The sequence below is a fragment of the Helobdella robusta genome (assembly GCF_000326865.2).
Source record: "Helobdella robusta unplaced genomic scaffold HELROscaffold_57, whole genome shotgun sequence".
Lineage (NCBI taxonomy): Eukaryota > Metazoa > Annelida > Clitellata > Rhynchobdellida > Glossiphoniidae > Helobdella > Helobdella robusta.
The window spans coordinates 724,552-742,302 of record NW_008705311.1 but is presented as its reverse complement, the minus strand read 5'-3'; the positions used below and the strand labels follow the sequence as shown (position 1 = coordinate 742,302).

Here is a 17,751-nt window from a genome sequence, read left to right as displayed (position 1 = left end):
AGCAACAACAACAACAGCAACAACAACAGCACATATGCACCACTGTCCACCATATAAACACACAGTATTATTTCTACAGCAGCCGTCATCTTCATCTTCGCAGTAGTCCTCCAACAGCATCACCAACAACGTTATGCTTCGATTATCATACACCCACTCACTCACCATCCCATCTTCGTCACGTCCTCATCCTATGCATTGGACCGAACATGACTCACCATTATTCGCATCATCGTTTGCCATGGAGACTAAAGGAATGGGTCGATGAAGAATTAGGGTCTGGTAATTTTGTTGAGAGGGATTTAAAGGGCGCTCCACAGGGGGCTTCTTCTCAAGGGGGTCCATTGGAAAATTCTCAAGAGGGTTCATGGGGCTATCCGCAGGGTGGCCAATGGAGTGGTGGTAGGGTATTCATGATTGACAGTTCGGTTTGTTATAAGTGGAAGGTAGCCTGTCAGAATGCTGCAGGCGTTTGTGGACAAGGTGATAATCATCAACAACAACAACATCCGCAACAACAGCAACAACAACAACAACATCAACAACACCACAGGCATCAGAATGACCTCGACATAGTTTCTTTAAACAACAGAACGTTCAAATTTATAAGCATAGACACTAGACATCACCAGGAATTATTAAGAAGATTTGAAGAAATATCCTCATCATCATCATCATTTCTTACATCCTCATCTTCATCATCACCATCACTTTATATAGTTGACATAAGAGTATGTAAGACAGATTCATCGCATATGAACTTCTTTCATATTATTTATATCATATTATTTTGTCTTCTGCATGTTGTGTACGTAATTCTAGTAGAATATTATTATACATACGTAAAGTAATTGTATTATTAATTAGTAATGGTAGCAATAGAAGTAGTAGTAGTAGCAGTAGTGGTAGTAGTAGCAGGATGAAGCAGTAGTAGTGGTAGTAGTATTAGTACCAGGATGAAGTAGTAGTAGTAGTAGCAGCACAGAGCTTTCGATAATTATTATAATAATTATTTATTACGACAGCAAAGATATTCATTTAAATATAAAATATAATTCACAGGATGAATTTGTGCATAGGTACACTGGGTCCATCGATGAAGATAGCATAGGTGAGATGCCTCTGTTTAATTCCATCACCCTCATCATTATTATTACTATTATTATTACTATTATTATAACTATTATTATAACTATTATTATTACTATTATTATTACTATTATTATTACTATTATTATAACTATTATTATTACTATTATTATAACTATTATTATTACTATTATTATAACTATTATTACTATTATTATAACTATTATTATTACTATTATTATAACTGTTATTATTACTATTATTATAACTATTATTATTACTATTATTATTATGCCAGGCAGTTTAACTACCAACCCATCGTAATATAATGAATAACTACTCACGTGATCACGTCACCTACATACGTCATCATCGACGCTTGCGTCACCACCATCCATCGCCCCTTCAAAAACAATAACAGTACACCTGATGAGGTTGTTCAGTGAGAAAGCGCTAGAAAATCACGGCAAAAATCACCCACAACTGTCTTCGTCATCGTCGCTCAATAATAATAACATAATTAATAATAATCATAATTACAATAATGATACTGACGATAATATGGGTACTACTACCACTACTACTAGTAGTTGTGGTAGTAGTAGTGGTGGTAGTAGTAGTAATGTTGACATCGCTGAATTGTCGTCTGGTATGTTACGAAAACTTCTCCTAAACAGAACAAAAGTTTGTCATCTATTCTGGATTATAAATACTGATAGCAGTATTCCTATTGCTTTTTAATTGTACTATAACTCTATTGAAAATACCCCTAAAACGCTTGCTTCCTTCAGGACTTGGTGTTGTTGTATTACGCCAGATGGTGCGGGTACTGCGTAACATTCGACCATTTGTTCGTTTCTTTGGCCCGGTTTTTCCAATCATCTTCTGATCACATCCTATTCGCCAAGTAAGAAAAATAATCTCTAATTAATTAGTTGATTCGATTAGTAAGTTAATTAGTCAAGTCAATTAATTAGCTGATTCAATTAGTAAGTCAATTAGTCGAGTCAATTAATTAATTGATTAATTACAATTAATTAATTGATTAATTAATTGATTGAAACGACAGGGTAGATGCTGATGAGAATGACGTCTACATACAGTACAGGCCTTCAAAATTTCCATCCATACTTTATGTGCCAGCCAATACGTAAGTATTAATTATTTTAAATATAATTCGCAATTAATGCGGCTTCTTGACTGTAACACAAAGATATATATCATACACAATGATATACATCATACACAAACATATATATCATACACAAACATATCATGATACATAGGTACATGTATAAAGATACATACACATATGTACTATGTATATGAAATAATACAATGGCATGAAATTATCTATTCTATACTATTCAATTAATTAATCGTTTACCATTGAAAACAGCAAGGAGGAAACGTCGCATTATACCTTCCAGCAGTCACCAAATCTATCCTCCCTGGTTCGATTCCTCTTGAAATCCTCGAACCGGCATCGGATTTTCGATTCCTTCCCAACCATCTGCAATGGAATGTGCATCAGTGTTAACATTATGAAAATTAGAGAAAGACTAAGTCGTATCACCCACCATATGTACAGCTTACGAGCGTTAATAGATGGTTATGTGATTAAATCGCCATTATCAGCATCTTCACCATCGTCGTCTGCACTAACCTCATTAAAAATGGAATTATACAAAAAGACTTTGCAGGAGCAAGACTTGAGGACGATGCTGAAAATACTTATGACGTCATCGTCGTCGTCAGCCTCTAAAACGTCATTGCCTCCGGAATATTTAGAGCGACACAAACTCAACCTAATCATCGACATGAGACTAAAGTATAAATCTAAATTGAAGAATTACCATCACAATAATATAGCGTCTAACGGCTGATCAATCAATCATTTAATCAATCAATCAACCAATCAGTCAATCAATCAATCGGTCAAATATATTTCAATGATCTTCTATCCGAATTAGAAAATATTTTCCTAAACCTCACTCATACATACTCCATGTCAACCAATCAGGCACAAAATATAGTGACACAACGACTTAAAATTTCATCAGACAAATAACGGACACACAAGTGGTGAGGTCGTGAAATACGGTACGACTTTATACCCATTAAGATATGATATATAGATATATGATATATATATGATATAAGATAGGTTGCCGTTTCATTTTAAGTTCATTGTAGTGCCTTCTTCTATGGATGGATATATATATTAATATATATATATATTTGTGTGTGTATTGGTAATAGACCATAATTTTTACAATATTCTATAAATTCTACCGAATGTCGGCGTTAATATGTTTGTAGTTCGTTTTCTCGATTTTTCTCACTAAAGTCTTTTTGTAGAACCTTTAGTTTAATAAACGAACTACAAACGTATTAACGCCAAACATTCGGTAGAATTTATAGAATATTGTAAATATATACATATATATATCTATATAAATATATTATATAATATAATTAATTATATCCAAGCCTTTTCATAGAATTTTGCATTGAAATACGTATGTAACAATTCACAATTTGCTTGTCCGTCTAGTCGTTTAAATGCCGATCGACAGTAATTATTATTTGACCAATAGTTACACATAGCGATTAATTCAAAAGTGAAATAAGATTTGAACTATCAATCGAAACATATTAATATTTTAAAATATTAATATAAATTAGCATATTAACATTATTTTAGAATATAAAATTACGTAATTATGGTCATAATAAATCTTAGACACGTTCGTTTGAATCACTATCATGATAATGTTGTTTAGCTATCACAAACACACACACACACACGTTCAACAACTAGCTAAACAATCCAGTATTTTTTTTTCTAAAAACTTCAAATAATGTTCTGTTGGTTATCATTTATCATCATCATTATTAATAATAATAACATCATTATCATTTGCTATCATCATTCTCGTCGTCATCTTCTTCATTATTATGAAACAGTCTTATCATCAATTAAGAATCCAGTTTATTCACTTGTATTATATCCATGGATATATATAATATATATCCATGTATATATATATATATATATCCACTTGTATTATATAATATCACTGTTGTTAATGTACTTACTGAACGATTTTAACATTGAGAGTACATGAAAACAAGTTTTGTACAGGAATTTGTATTACATATAATGTATTAGCGTGTACATACACATGTGTATGCACATATATAGAGAGAGATATTATATATATTATGTGTATCTGTATGTATGTATGTATGTGTGTGTGTGTGTGTGTTTGTACACAAAGATGCAATGAAATACTGTCAATTTATCCATACGCTTAAGCATCCATTTTTATCATTACAACAAACACACAGCGTATGAATACAAGCCTATCACACTTCTCCGTGTGATAGGCGGGGATTTCTTTACATTCGAACCCGGTCACTAAATCAGCAATGCCTGCCAGGTACCTTAACCATTAACACCATCACGTTTTTTTTAATCATTCTCTTTTATTCATCAGGTCAGTTCTTTTGTGCGTGTGCTCATCATTCATCCACCTGTTCATTCATTTATTCATTCATCTGGTCAATCATAAAGCTATCATTCATTCATTCATTCAGACAGTCTTTCGTTCATTCGTTTATGTTCACAAGGTCTATGCTGTTTAAAGATTCAAAGACAGTATTAGATTGCTGATCATAGTGCTGTTGTTGTTTGTCATAATATTCTTGTTGTTGTTGTTGGTCAATATCATTAATGTTGTTGTTGTTATTGTTAATGGCATCGACATTGTTGTCATTGATGGACTTTTTCAATTTCTTCAAAAAGTTCATCCAGAATTCTTGCGGAACACTCACTGATTTTTCTATGTTGTCGTTTACCTGTTAATTTTTTTTGTCGCTGTTTCACGTCTTTGTTATTGTTTATATCATTGTTATTTATTGCTTCACGTCTTTGTTATTGTTTAATATCATTGTTTTTCATTCATTCAATCATTCATTCATTTGTCTACTATACAACTAATCAGCTTATATGAAGGTTTTATAATAAAATAGAATCTATCATAGCAGCTACATAACGAAAGTTTAGCAAAGAAAATCGTTAAAAAACTAATGTGAAACGCTAAATTCATAAAAAAAACAAACAAACTACTGCAAACAAAAAAACGAACGACTGCAAACAAACATACCAATATGAGCAAACGCTTGTAGACGTTCAAAGACAAAACATAAAAATGTAAAGAAAAGACAAGTGCAAATGGTATACAAATGCAAATCCCTCATACATACATGAAACCTACAAACGTGTACACACACGTACACACACATACACAGACAGATAAACAAATAAACACGCTGACGTACCTCCGTAATTCTTAGGAATGTTCCTCTAGAATTTTTATTAACATTGACCTCAAGGTATTGATCACCGTATGACAGATGAGACTTCTTCACCTTCTTATCTGTCACATACAACACATGTTTTGTAAGTATGTGGTTATGTTAGCGTATGTGTATATAAGCGTGTTTCTAAGTACATACGTGTTACACATTTATGATTGCACATACATCAACAACACATACAATATTCGTATTGATTGCATGGGTAAATTTTTTATATAAAATCGTCAATACATAGTGTACATGCTAATTTACGCATACAACACACACACAAATATTATTCATTGTGATCGTTATATTGAAAGAAAGGATTTTGTCTAATTAACACTGAATTACAGCACAGGAGAAAAACACTCCTAACTGAATTTAGAAAAAACATCCAATTAGAATGAGTTTAGGCGGTTTTTGACTAGACACGTATTTCTTTTAACGGCCAAGCAACGCTACTAATACCGACACTATCACACTAGCATTACTAGCTACTCAGCACAGCATTGCAACGGTTGCTATCATCATCGTCAATTACTATTTCAACGTTACTCACTGAGCTACTGCTGGTTCTCTCTGAATGTCGAGTTAGCTACAATTTAAGAAAATGAACTTTGTTTCTTACATAGTTTTTTTTATTTCATTTCATTTTCAATCTAGAAACAATTTTCATTCTAGGATAGCAGAGGAACCGACAACATTAGCTATCAACATCTCCATTGTTATCACGTTATCACATCACATCCACTCAACACTATGTCTAGCACCATTACAATTAGATCAAATAATTATTATATTATATGTAATTTCGAACCCTCCACATAACTTAGGCCATAATTATCATCATCATCATCAAATTACGAAAAAAATAATTATCATTCCATCTAACTAACCATTTCTGTTGTCGTCATTACTACCGCCTGCACTCTGTTCAGAAGAGCTAACAACATCGCGCTTTCTCTTGCCCTCTCTCTCTTCGTTCTCTTCTCCATCTCTCTTTTCGTCCCGATCGACATTCGATCGGCTATCTTTGTTGTCGTCAGCGCTCCTATCCTCTCCCTCCTCGTCGACATCATTCTTTTTCTTTTCCTTGTCGAGGTCTCCTTTTTTAATTTTGGCATCTGCCTCTCTCAACAACTCGGTGAACGCATCAATCAACTCCGTCATGCCCTGAGCCGGGATAATTAATTTGTGCTTCTCCCTGCCCAGACTTACTGTCATTGTTACCTGTTTTTTTATAGTTTTTTTTGGGGGGTTGCATTTATTTATACTTTTGTCATTTGTTTATTTAGAATGGTATTTGTCTATGAATTCACTTTTTTTAAAGTTTACTATTTTTTTCATTTTAGAAGAAACATTCCAACAAAAATTGTACAGTCTTTATAAATTCAACGTTCCACTCGTGGAATCCTGCCTACGTTAGTCACTTCATCTTACAAATTTTTATTTTCACATTTATATCTTTTGATCACATTTCTTAATGTATTCATTTAATTCATTTGTAAAGATCATTCAAAATTTATTAATTCAGACACATCAATAACTAATACATTCACTTATTTATAAATCATTCATTCATTCATTTTATCCACCTATCCTCACCTTTAAAAATCTACCCCACTTATTTTCTTTCAGATCTAAAAATATCTTTCTATCTTTTGATGTAAAGGAGTCACTTTTCAGAGGGGCCATCTCGTCCCGACGGCCAGCATTGCTCGTTCGTGGTCCTAAAGTTAGTGTATAAGATTTGGATGAATCAGTTGGTTAGGACTTTAGATTAATTAGAGTGTATTAATTGGAATGACTGTTAATACAAGATATTAAATTTCTAAACATTTTGAAAATAGTCATTGATCAAACGATTAATTGACTGATACCGCTCTTTGACTGATAACATTTAGGAAAATTGGTCAATGCCATTTTACCAACCAAGATTAGTGTAAAATTCATTGAACTCTGTAAGCATAAAATGAAAATCAGCGGCTGATTGAAGATCCAATGTTATTTTACTCTTTCTACCTCCAGTCTCAATCTGGTGATATGCAATAAAAATAGGGATTAGTGAAGATGACAACTAATTAGTGATTAGTGTGCATAGGAATCTTGGATATAGTTGACAATAAAAAAAACTTGCTTGAGTTCAGATTAATTAAACCCATATTCACCTCAGTTAATTTAAGAAACATGAATCTATCGGTTTCTTTGACATCTATGTAATATCTTTTTGTTTCTAATTTCAATGTCTTTGATGCTATCAATCTACCATGATAATCTGAAAATATTTTTGAACGAATTAAATCTTAATTTTAATAAGATTTTGAATTTAATTCATTTTAATTTAATAAATTATGCTTTGTCAGTTGTGATTACTTGATTTGATAGTAACTAACAAATTGAAAATCGATGCTAAAATAAAGTTAGACACAAAAAAAATTAGTGACCTGCTTGATACCCGCCATGAAAATTATGATTCCTTGATGAATACATTTTCTACTGTTAGGCAATTTATGTTTGAGGACAGAAGAAAGCCAGCTGAGGAGAGAAAGATTCTGTAAAAAGTATGATTTTTTATTTTTAAAACCAAATAATACAATTTTTTGTTACTGGCAAATAAGTTTAGTTTGTTTTCCAAACAACAAAATCAAAACTGAAACTGACAAAATGCAAAAATCTGCTGGAAGCCAAAAATGCGATCGCAAAATATAATTGCAAATCGGAAAATAATACTTTTGAATTTTAAACTAAAATAATAAAAATAAACAAAATTACACTAATCAGTAGAGAAAAAGAACATACAAACCGCAAAAAACCGACAGATATTTCGCTTGATTAGGAAAAATGGAGTCCAAAAAATTTATCATAGTTTTAACTTCATTTTTTACAACGATAATGTATAATAAAAAATGGAACGCCAAAGTAATTTATAGCAACTTACATTTTTCAAACATTAAAGTTCTTGCATTCTATAAATTTGTTATAAATGTAAGACCAACTATTCAAAAATATTGTTACGGCTTATGATTAATTTGCAATTTTGATTAAAAAACATGAAACCATTATTTGGCTGCCTAGCAACAAAACTAACGTGTTCCCCCACTTTAACATCCAATAACTATCTACAATAAACAAATATCAAAAAATTTTAATTAACTTATTATTTATTTAATTAGCCAATAAATTTAAGTGTAAAACATGAAAAACCAAGTCGAACAATCATTCAAAGAAGCCATGCTATCTAAAGAGTTTAGTGGCAGTTAAATTATAATGCATTTACATTTCATTCTAAAAAAAATTATACTTTATAATTTTTAGTGTCATCAATTTTCGCATTTATCTCATTAAACAAGTAATTATTATAAAAAGTACCGCAGATTATTATTTTAAAGTCTCACAATAGTGAAACATTTTAACGAGAAGTAAACCCATCATTTTATTTATAACCAACATTTCATGATTTTCCAAGACTGGAAGACATAAAGTTGAAAATCAAAGAAAGCGATCAAAAGATAAAACAATTGTTAGTGGTACATACATATTTGTTTTTTTTTAATAATATAACTCAGGGGTGGGCAAACATTTTACTGTGAGGGCCGCATTGAGAACTATTTTACCTTTGAGGGGCCGCATATGTACTTATATAGTAAATATTTTTGACCCGGGGGAGAATTTTAGAAAATTTGTGGCTTTTTTTTTGACCATAATGTCTGACAGTAGATCTTTTTTGGTGAACAAGGCCTTACGGGCCGCAAAAAATAGCTTCGCGGGCAGCATGCGGACCGTGGGCCGTAGTTAGCCCACTCCTAATATAACTGAAGTTCCTGCTACCATGTTGAATTTATTCACGCTATTTCATGTACGTTAGCTCTCTCTCTCTTTCTCTTGGAGTGTCGTATTGTATATATTTGAAAAAATATTAATCAAATTTATTATTAAAAACTAACTAATTTTCTCAGAAGGAACAGCAACTCCAAAATCAAAGAGTACATCTATCAACTTCAATTAGAGAACGTTAGTGAGGTTCTAAAAGTATGATTAAATTAATTACCGGGGATTCTTCGGCATGAAACTGCATTCAAACATTTCCTCTATAAATAAATGAGTAACTCTCGGTTATTTTATCACCTATACACTAAACTTCCAACCTAAAAAAACTTAATTCGAAAACTAAAAACAAGCCTAACATAATATATGCAATATAATAATTATGATCATAATTTCGTTTAATTATTTCACAATTAAAACTCCACCTAACAACCAAATAAAGGAGGAATACTTGACATACTCGAGCAATAAAGAGCCAGGCAATGGTAAAACTAACAATGGTGGCCCTGGTAAAATGATGATTCTTTCGTCTGGAGATCATTACAAAAATGAAGTGGGCTTGCTTAAGAAAGAAAATGACCTCATTATGGAAAAACATTCGCAGGATTTATCATGTAACGTTGTTTATTTACTTATTTCTACAGTAAAACTATCTCTTTTTTGAAAAGTTTTGAAAAAATAAATAAGTGAATTCTAACATTCGATCTTCATAACTACCAGTTCACTTATTTTGGTCATTATTTTTACTTTCATAGGCTTACAAAATCTACTGACTGAAAAAGACAAAGAGTGCAAAAAGATTTCAAGACAGCTAGAAAGCTTGGATAACGTTAAAGTACGCATCCAGAAACACATGCTGACTAACACACCCAGAAACACACACACACACACACACACACACACACACACACACACACACACACGTATAAACGCGTTAAAGAACCACACCAATAGGCACAACAATACACAAACATACGCACGTAGGCTCTCAAGAAAGAATTATCAACGAAATGTGAGCAGTTGGAGCAGGATTTGAAACTGTTGAAAGTATCAAACGCCGAGGAAATAGATAGCTTGAAAGTTAAGTTAGCGATGGATAGCAAGGAGCTGAAAGAAACATGTTCTACAACTATAAATGGTGTCTCGAAACATATCGACCAAGTTTGTCCGCATTCAACCTTTAATTGCCTTTGCTAGAAACTGATCGACCAATCGATAAACTAATCAGTAATTCCATCAATCTACCAATCAACCAACCAATCACAGTCCAGCAACCACAAAATTGATCAACCAATCAATCAATCAGTCGATTACAAATTAACAAACAAATCCAAATCAACCCGACCAATCCGTCCAACAAATCAATCAATCAATCAATCAATCAATCAATCAATCAATCAATCAATCAATCAATCAATCAATCAATCAAGAAACAAACCAATCAACAAATAAAAACACAGTAAATATCATTCAACTACCACAGCAAGCCAAAACTTTCATGTCAAAAGAAAGTGAGAGAATAAACGAAGAGAACGATGAACTGAGGCGGGAACTTGTAATGTTGATCAGGAGATCGCAGGCTCTGCACCGTCAGATCCAACGACTTAAAAATATGAAGGTGCAACTCGTCAGGCCTAAGATGGCGGCCACAGTTACTACAAACAAAAGTGAACTTGAATAAATAAAAAAAACTACACAAATAAACGAAGAAAAAAAATTGAATTAGACTATTTCAACAATTCTCAGAGGTCTGTGAGCGTACGTACAGACCTGAACATCCTACGTAAAAAAACGATAATAATAATAATAAATTAATAAATAAATAAATCATTTATATCAATCAATCAATCTTCGTTTAGCGTCCAGAGACCCAGTTCTTCCGAAATAGGACGTTGTTTTCTTTGCCATCAATTTTTTGCGCCAAATTAGACGATCAGTTGTAACCATTTCATTTAAATTTAAAGCTTTCAAGTCTTGCTCGATTGTTCTTTGACTTCTTTGGACGGCCTTTGGGACGTGTGCCAGGTACTTCAACATCTGCAAGAGAAGTTATGGCACTGTTTCCACTTCGTTTGACATGACCAAACCACCGCAGACGGTGTTGCCGGCATTCGTCCTTTATATCATCTAAAACACCACGACGCAGGATTTCGGTAGATTTGATGCGGTCCTTCAGACTAATTCGTTGCATCCATCGGAGCATTTTCATGTCGGTTCGTTGAAGTTGTTGTTCCAGTTTGGTTGTCATTGGCCATGTTTCTGCACCATATAACAACACCGGACGTATCACAGATTTATAAAGTCCTGATCATAGTGGTAGTGGGATGTCACGCCGCATCAATATAGAGGCAAGGAGATGCCATTTATTCCAGGCTGCACGTATGCGTGCTCGAACGGCAGCTTCAGCTGTTCCAGTACAATCCAGAACATCCTCTAGATATTGAAACGATGTGACTTTCTCTACCTTAATGGCTTCAAAAACATTGCCATTTCGAATTTGTTGCTGGGGATTGATGCAAGCAAGACAAACAAAATTGGACACATTAGATAAATAAGTATATATATTATGAATGAATATAATATAAATAAAATACATGAATTTTAAACATAATCGCAATTTCAATGGCCACAAAGCTTAACAACAAATGATCTGTCTGGTGGTGTAAAAAAAGCGGCATTTATTAATATCATTTACATATATGACTAGCCCAGAATTTATATATATACACACATAGCAACACACACACACACACACATTTATTCATTTGTAGACATGAAGGTTTGAAAAATGCTTATGCTGGTTCAAAACCATTTAAAGAAGTTAAAAACACACACACAAACACACACACACACACACACACACATATATATGTAGTTTAAATATTTATATAAGCATATGCATATATATAGGGTTATATTATTGATACATATCGATAATCTTAGATACAACAGGCAATGGTTAACATAGCTTAACGACGAAAGCTTAATATGAGCAATGATAGAAAAGAAATGACACGAGAGAAGCATGGTGTCTGTACGTATATGTATTTGTCATTGTGACTAGAGCCGAGAAACAAGAGAACGACGAGAATGATAGCTATAATAGAAGTTAATGATGAATGAAGACTATGGTGATTACAGTGAGTGATGAAGATGATAACGAAGCTATGGTTATAACGGTAAATTGTCAGGCGCTACTCCTGCACTGATCGGATTCAAATTCCAACAGATCCCAACCTACGTCTAAGCACATTCAACGTACGAGTGATGGGATGGACTGATGGGTTGTACATTTGCATGCACTGTCGTTGGTACCCCTGAAAAATGGTGAACAAATATATAAATAAAAGATGATGGTGGTGATGTAGACTATGAGGATGGCGATGATGGGAATGATGGAAAGATTATGGTGATGGTGATAAAAGTGTTTATATAGGTAATGACTTTGGCAGTGGTAACGGACAGTGTATGAGCTAGTTTAGCGCACAAAAAAACGACATACACACACAAATGTATGTTTGTATGTACGTATGTATGTGTGTGTTTGTGTGTACGTGTCTGTTTGTGTATGTATGTACGTACACACGTGTGTATGCACGCCTGTACATTTGATTACTCATAATTTGATTTCATTCCAATTATGCAAATTACATACAAAGAAAAATCCCAAAAAAGAATAAGAAAAGTTGTTTCTAGTGTAATATATCACATTACTATACTACAACACAACTGGGGGATAAGAACAAGTAAAAATACACTGTAATATGATGTCGCTAATACAGAAATATGCCTGCTAGTAAAAGTTGTAACAATAAAAATGATATAGATACTTCTGCTGCTGCTACTGCTACTACTGCTGCTACTACTTCTACTTCTACTACTACTACTACTACTACGACTAGTAATAATAATAATAATAATAATAATAATAACAATGCAGATTAGTAACAAGCAATAATTTTTTGTTAATGATGGATATAAATTGTTGTACCGTCATCACAATATAATGAATGAATGAACGAATGAATGAACGAACGAATGACACATATCACTCACCTGAAAATACTTTATAAGTTGAAAGAGAGAGAGAGAGAGAGAGAGAGAGAGAGAGAGAGAAAGAAAGAGAGAGAGAGAAAGAAAGAGAGAGAGGGAGAGAGAGAAAGAGAGACAGACAAAAAAGGACAGAGAGGAAGGAAGAAGAAAAAGTTGGAAATTTATAAAGATAGAGGAAAAAAAACGAGAGAGAGAGAGAGAGAGAGAGGGGGGGAGAGAGAAAAAGAGAGAGAGGAGAAACAAAGAGAGAAAGAAGGAGGAAAAAGAGAGAAAGTAGCAAGAAAATCTGCATACAACACAACGCATATCAGCCAAAAAATATCTTCACACAAATTGATGACAAGTAACAAACGAATAAGATAATAAGATCATCCGATGGATACATAAAATGCGACCATAGACCGATAGATATAATGAAGAATACCATCAATAGATCATCATAGATAATTACAATTAGTAAGTACACACACACGCACACACACACGCACGCACACACATAATAAACACACGCACACACACATTAATGTATAACAATAGACAGCGCATCACCACCATCGTTTAAATGGTTTCTTCATCATAGACCCTGGATTTGCGGAGTGTCTGGAAGATCTCCTTGAAAAGTCTCTTATACTCAGGAGGGCCATGATCGAAACGGCCCTCGGTAGGGTCCAGAGGGGAGGTGAGGTCCAGGGATCTCACCATGGAAGTGTTGCCGGATGTGGTGGTAGTAGATGTTGATGTTGACATACTGCCCTCTACGTTGTACTGCGTCGAGCGATCCGTCTGGTTGGACTTCTGCTTCGATTCTATTAAGGATTCATACCTGGGGGTGCAATTTGTTTTGTTGGATGGTTTAAATCATGATGGAATTTTTTAACCTTTACCCGTTTGCTAAATTTTCATTAAACCGTCTCTCTCTCAAAAACAACAACACAAAATCACGGACACCAACAAACAAAACGAACAGCATGCAGAAGGACACTGCACTCGAACCTGGACACGAGCATCTGATATTGTTCTTCCAACTCTCCAAGCAGACAGAACCTGGCAGCATCCCTCTCCTCCCTATCCTTCGTCTCAAACGCTCGCCGTGCCATATCGGAAGCCAGGATGGTACTGCAAACCTCGACGCTGGGTGTGGCATCTTCCTCGAGAACTTCAAGGCCCATCATGTTGAGAGATTCCCTGCTCCCGTACGCACTGCCACCATTTTTTAACCTCACCACCTTTCCGCGAGGTAGCCTGTCGAGGTCGTGTTCCACTTTCATTTCGTTGTTGGCCGACGCCAGGGATGTTGTCTTCAAGTGTGAAGGTCGGGGTGATTTCTTGTTTGCAGTGTTGTCATTTTGTTTCGTTGTGTGTGCGCCCTCGTCGCCATCATCGTCATCGCAGACAGAAGAATCTCTGTGGTTTTTTGGCTGCTGCATCGCTTTCATCTTTTCCAATTCATCTCTGAACTTTTCCTCGAGAGCCACGTGAGCGTTGAAAGCAGCACCGAGCTCACTCTCCAGCAACTTCCTTCTATTTTTTTCAATCACAACTTGCATTTCTAGCCTTTTGACGGTCTGCTCCTGTCTGTTGATCAGCTTCCTCAACTCCTCTGCCTCCTTCTCTCGCCTCCACGGGCCCGGCATCTGCCAATCACGTTTTGAGAGGTCGATTTGGGGCTCGTCTAGCAGACTGGGGACGCTGTTCACCCTCCTTTTGATGATGTCTGGAATGAAGGAATTGTAAAACTTTGCTGCATTCTCCTCCACCATCTCATCCAATTCCAGATTCTTCTCCTCAAGTTTCTTGACTGTCTCCTTCAAACTGCATTGAATTCAAAAGTTTGTTTCTAACTACCATTTTCTAATAAAATAATTGAGATAGTATGAATTTTATTTTAAAGATAGTTGAGATAAACAGTTAATGATAAACAACAAACTGAACGATAGATAATGATTACAATAGAGTTAAATAAACTAGGAGCTTTGATTTTAAAATAAAATAATACTGTATAAAAAATGTGAAAAGCTGACTTGGAAATATAATCTCTATCAATTTTCTTGTCCTTCAGGAGCTGTGCATTCAATTTCTCGAGTTCTTGCGCATTCCTATCGACGTCCTCGTACATTCTCATGCGCGAGTCGTTCACGCTCTTCAAAATTTCAAGCTGCTTTTGAAGTAGCTACCAAATTAATAATAATTTATTATAAATATATCATTTTAATTGGTTTTAATAATTTAAACAGATTCTGAAATTTGTTGAAATTTAAAAAAATTAAACTTTTTCAAAATGTTTCATGCTAAATATCATGTGATTTGGAACAATAAACAAGAACATTTGAGCAATAATTTTTATTTGTTGTTAAATTAATCTATTAAGTTGTACAACAAATTTCATTAACATATATTAAATTTGGACAGTGGTGTCACACAAAATCTTTATAACTTTAAAAATAAATGAAATATTTTAATAAAAACTGTATAATGTTGGTGAAATATATTGAGAGACTTACTGTTAAAATAAAATAAATAATTGGAGATGACTATAGACCATGGTTCAAGTTGATAAAGAATGACTCATATTATAAATAAATAATAATAATATTTATTAGGCTTCAACTGCTTACATCAATTTCCATCTTTTGTTCATCTTGTTGTGCAAATGCCTGCTGCAGTTGCAGTTCCAAATCTTGATTCCGTTCCAGAAGGTTTTTACCTAACTCTGCTGCCAACTGTAAATCTTTCAGAACAAAAATTAATTAGATAAATTATTAATTTGTTTTTAGTTACTAAACAATTTTTGGAAGAGTGCTAAATAACTAACTAAAGTAAAGCTTTGTTTTAAACATGAAAATAATAAGCATGTAAAATTCTTTTTTTTGTAAAGATACTAGAATAAGACAAAATAAGATAAGTTTTTTAATCAATATGATTATGGTACCAAAACTATAACTAAAAATTAACAGTTTCCAAATTTAGAATAACTTTTTTAAAATCTGCCAGCAATTTTTCCACACTAACCATTTTCGTACCAGTTGTTCCTTAAGCCAAACTTCAATTCTTTCTCGAAAACATGTTCGGCCATTACGAAATTGTAAAAAGAATACTAATTATTGATCACAAAATAATTAAAACTGGAAGAGAAAGACTAAAAGAGAGTCACTAAAACATAAATGGACAAAATTTTGATGGAAGATTTTGCTTACGTTTAAAAATGTATTTTAAAAATTTGTATACCGCGCAATTTTTGCCTTCACAGAATTTCATTAAGGAATTATATATATATATATTATATATAATATAACGAGACATCACATCAAATAACTTAACAACTTAACATAAATTATAGTGGCTCAAAGACAAATCATATAAGCTAGTTAAAGGCAAAAAGGTCTATGAAACTCTTCCTAGTATCATCAGAGGAATGACCAATACACAAATATTCTAATTCTGCTTTTGCTTTTTCTGGCCCTTTTCTCTGGAACTCTCTACCTCCTTCTCTGACTACTTCTCCATCAACTTACCACTTAGCGGATCTCAAGACCTATCTGTTTGCAAAATTCATTTAAGAGCGCTGTTGAACATCGCGGAAAGAGAGCCTAAAAAAATTGATTGATTGATTGATTGATTGATTGATTGATTGATTGTTGTTGCTATTACGATCAAATCTATCATTATTAATTGAAATAATTAAATTTTTATCTTACAACTTATAACATGATGCTTGTCATCGCGTGTTGCACGCATGACTATTGACGATAAAAAATTTCGTCGCTAAATCAGTGTTAAGAATTTTTAAAGATAATTATGTGTGCGTGTGTGTGTGTGTGTGCCTGTGTGTGTGTATTTTTTTATTTTTTTCATTCTAAAAATTTTATTCATAATCAACAGTCTATCAAATAACACTATGTATGTGTGTGTGTGTGTGTGTGTGTGTGTGTGTGTGTGTGTGTGTGTGTGTGTGTGTGTGTGTGTGTGTGTGTGTGTGTGTGCAAGCAAAGACGGTAGTCCCAAGAAAAGATACATAAAGATCGGTAATTGAGATGTTGGCTGGTTGATGGTTTTTGTTACTGTGAGTGTGCATGTGTGTGCATGCATGTGTTTGTATTAATGCATGGAGCCTGTTGTTTGTTTGTATGCTTGTATGAATGTTTTTATGTTTGTATGTATGTTCTTTGTTGGCTTTTTTTAAATTTTAAATACATACATACATACGTACATAGATACATAGTACACACATACATACACACACACACATATACATATTCATACATTCATACATACATACATACATACATACATACATACATACATACATACATACATACATACATACATACATACATACATACATACATACAGACCATTAAGTGAATTTCTTAAAAGTAATAATAACACATACATACATACTGACAGACAAACAGACAG

The 17,751-nt window shown here is 33.6% G+C and overlaps 3 protein-coding genes across 3 annotated transcripts; 1 reads left to right on the top strand and 2 right to left on the bottom strand.

Annotated features, from left to right (window-relative positions):
• Positions 1-2,880: 2,880 nt before the first annotated feature.
• Positions 2,881-8,303, bottom strand: HELRODRAFT_102849 (hypothetical protein). Its single transcript, XM_009028674.1, has 10 exons — positions 8,257-8,303; positions 7,902-8,009; positions 7,626-7,732; positions 7,390-7,492; positions 7,063-7,187; positions 6,354-6,687; positions 5,437-5,534; positions 4,296-4,953; positions 3,552-4,258; positions 2,881-3,527 (listed from the first exon to the last, which is right to left on the bottom strand). The coding sequence occupies exons 2-8, from the start codon at positions 7,945-7,947 to the stop codon at positions 4,705-4,707; spliced, it is 1,062 nt and encodes a 353-aa protein (XP_009026922.1). The 5' UTR covers positions 7,948-8,009; positions 8,257-8,303; the 3' UTR covers positions 2,881-3,527; positions 3,552-4,258; positions 4,296-4,704.
• Positions 8,304-8,652: 349 nt separating this feature from the next.
• Positions 8,653-12,603, top strand: HELRODRAFT_179887 (hypothetical protein; the record flags this gene model as incomplete). The annotated part of the gene is made up of 8 exons (XM_009028673.1): positions 8,653-8,702; positions 8,924-8,977; positions 9,414-9,468; positions 9,725-9,896; positions 10,038-10,117; positions 10,267-10,443; positions 11,029-11,030; positions 12,474-12,603. 8 exons carry the CDS (start codon positions 8,653-8,655, stop codon positions 12,601-12,603), a joined length of 720 nt encoding a protein of 239 aa, XP_009026921.1.
• A 1,290-nt stretch (positions 12,604-13,893) lies between these two features.
• HELRODRAFT_193720 (hypothetical protein) lies at positions 13,894-16,537 on the bottom strand (the record flags this gene model as incomplete). The annotated part of the gene is made up of 5 exons (XM_009028672.1): positions 16,345-16,537; positions 15,951-16,063; positions 15,357-15,505; positions 14,329-15,147; positions 13,894-14,158 (listed from the first exon to the last, which is right to left on the bottom strand). Exons 1-5 carry the CDS (start codon positions 16,406-16,408, stop codon positions 13,894-13,896), a joined length of 1,410 nt encoding a protein of 469 aa, XP_009026920.1. The 5' UTR covers positions 16,409-16,537.
• Positions 16,538-17,751: the final 1,214 nt, after the last annotated feature.

Excerpts from the sequence above, each read along its gene's own strand:
- HELRODRAFT_102849 (XM_009028674.1), bottom strand. The coding sequence starts at position 7,947 with ATGTATTCATCAAGGAATCATAATTTTCATGGCGGGTATCAAGCAG. Across the intron at positions 6,688-7,062 it reads AGTGGGGTAGATTTTTAAAG|GTAACAATGACAGTAAGTCT; the intron begins GTGAGGATAGGT and ends ATAAAAAAACAG. Across the intron at positions 5,535-6,353 it reads TAATGACGACAACAGAAATG|ATAAGAAGGTGAAGAAGTCT; the intron begins GTTAGTTAGATG and ends TGTATGTGACAG.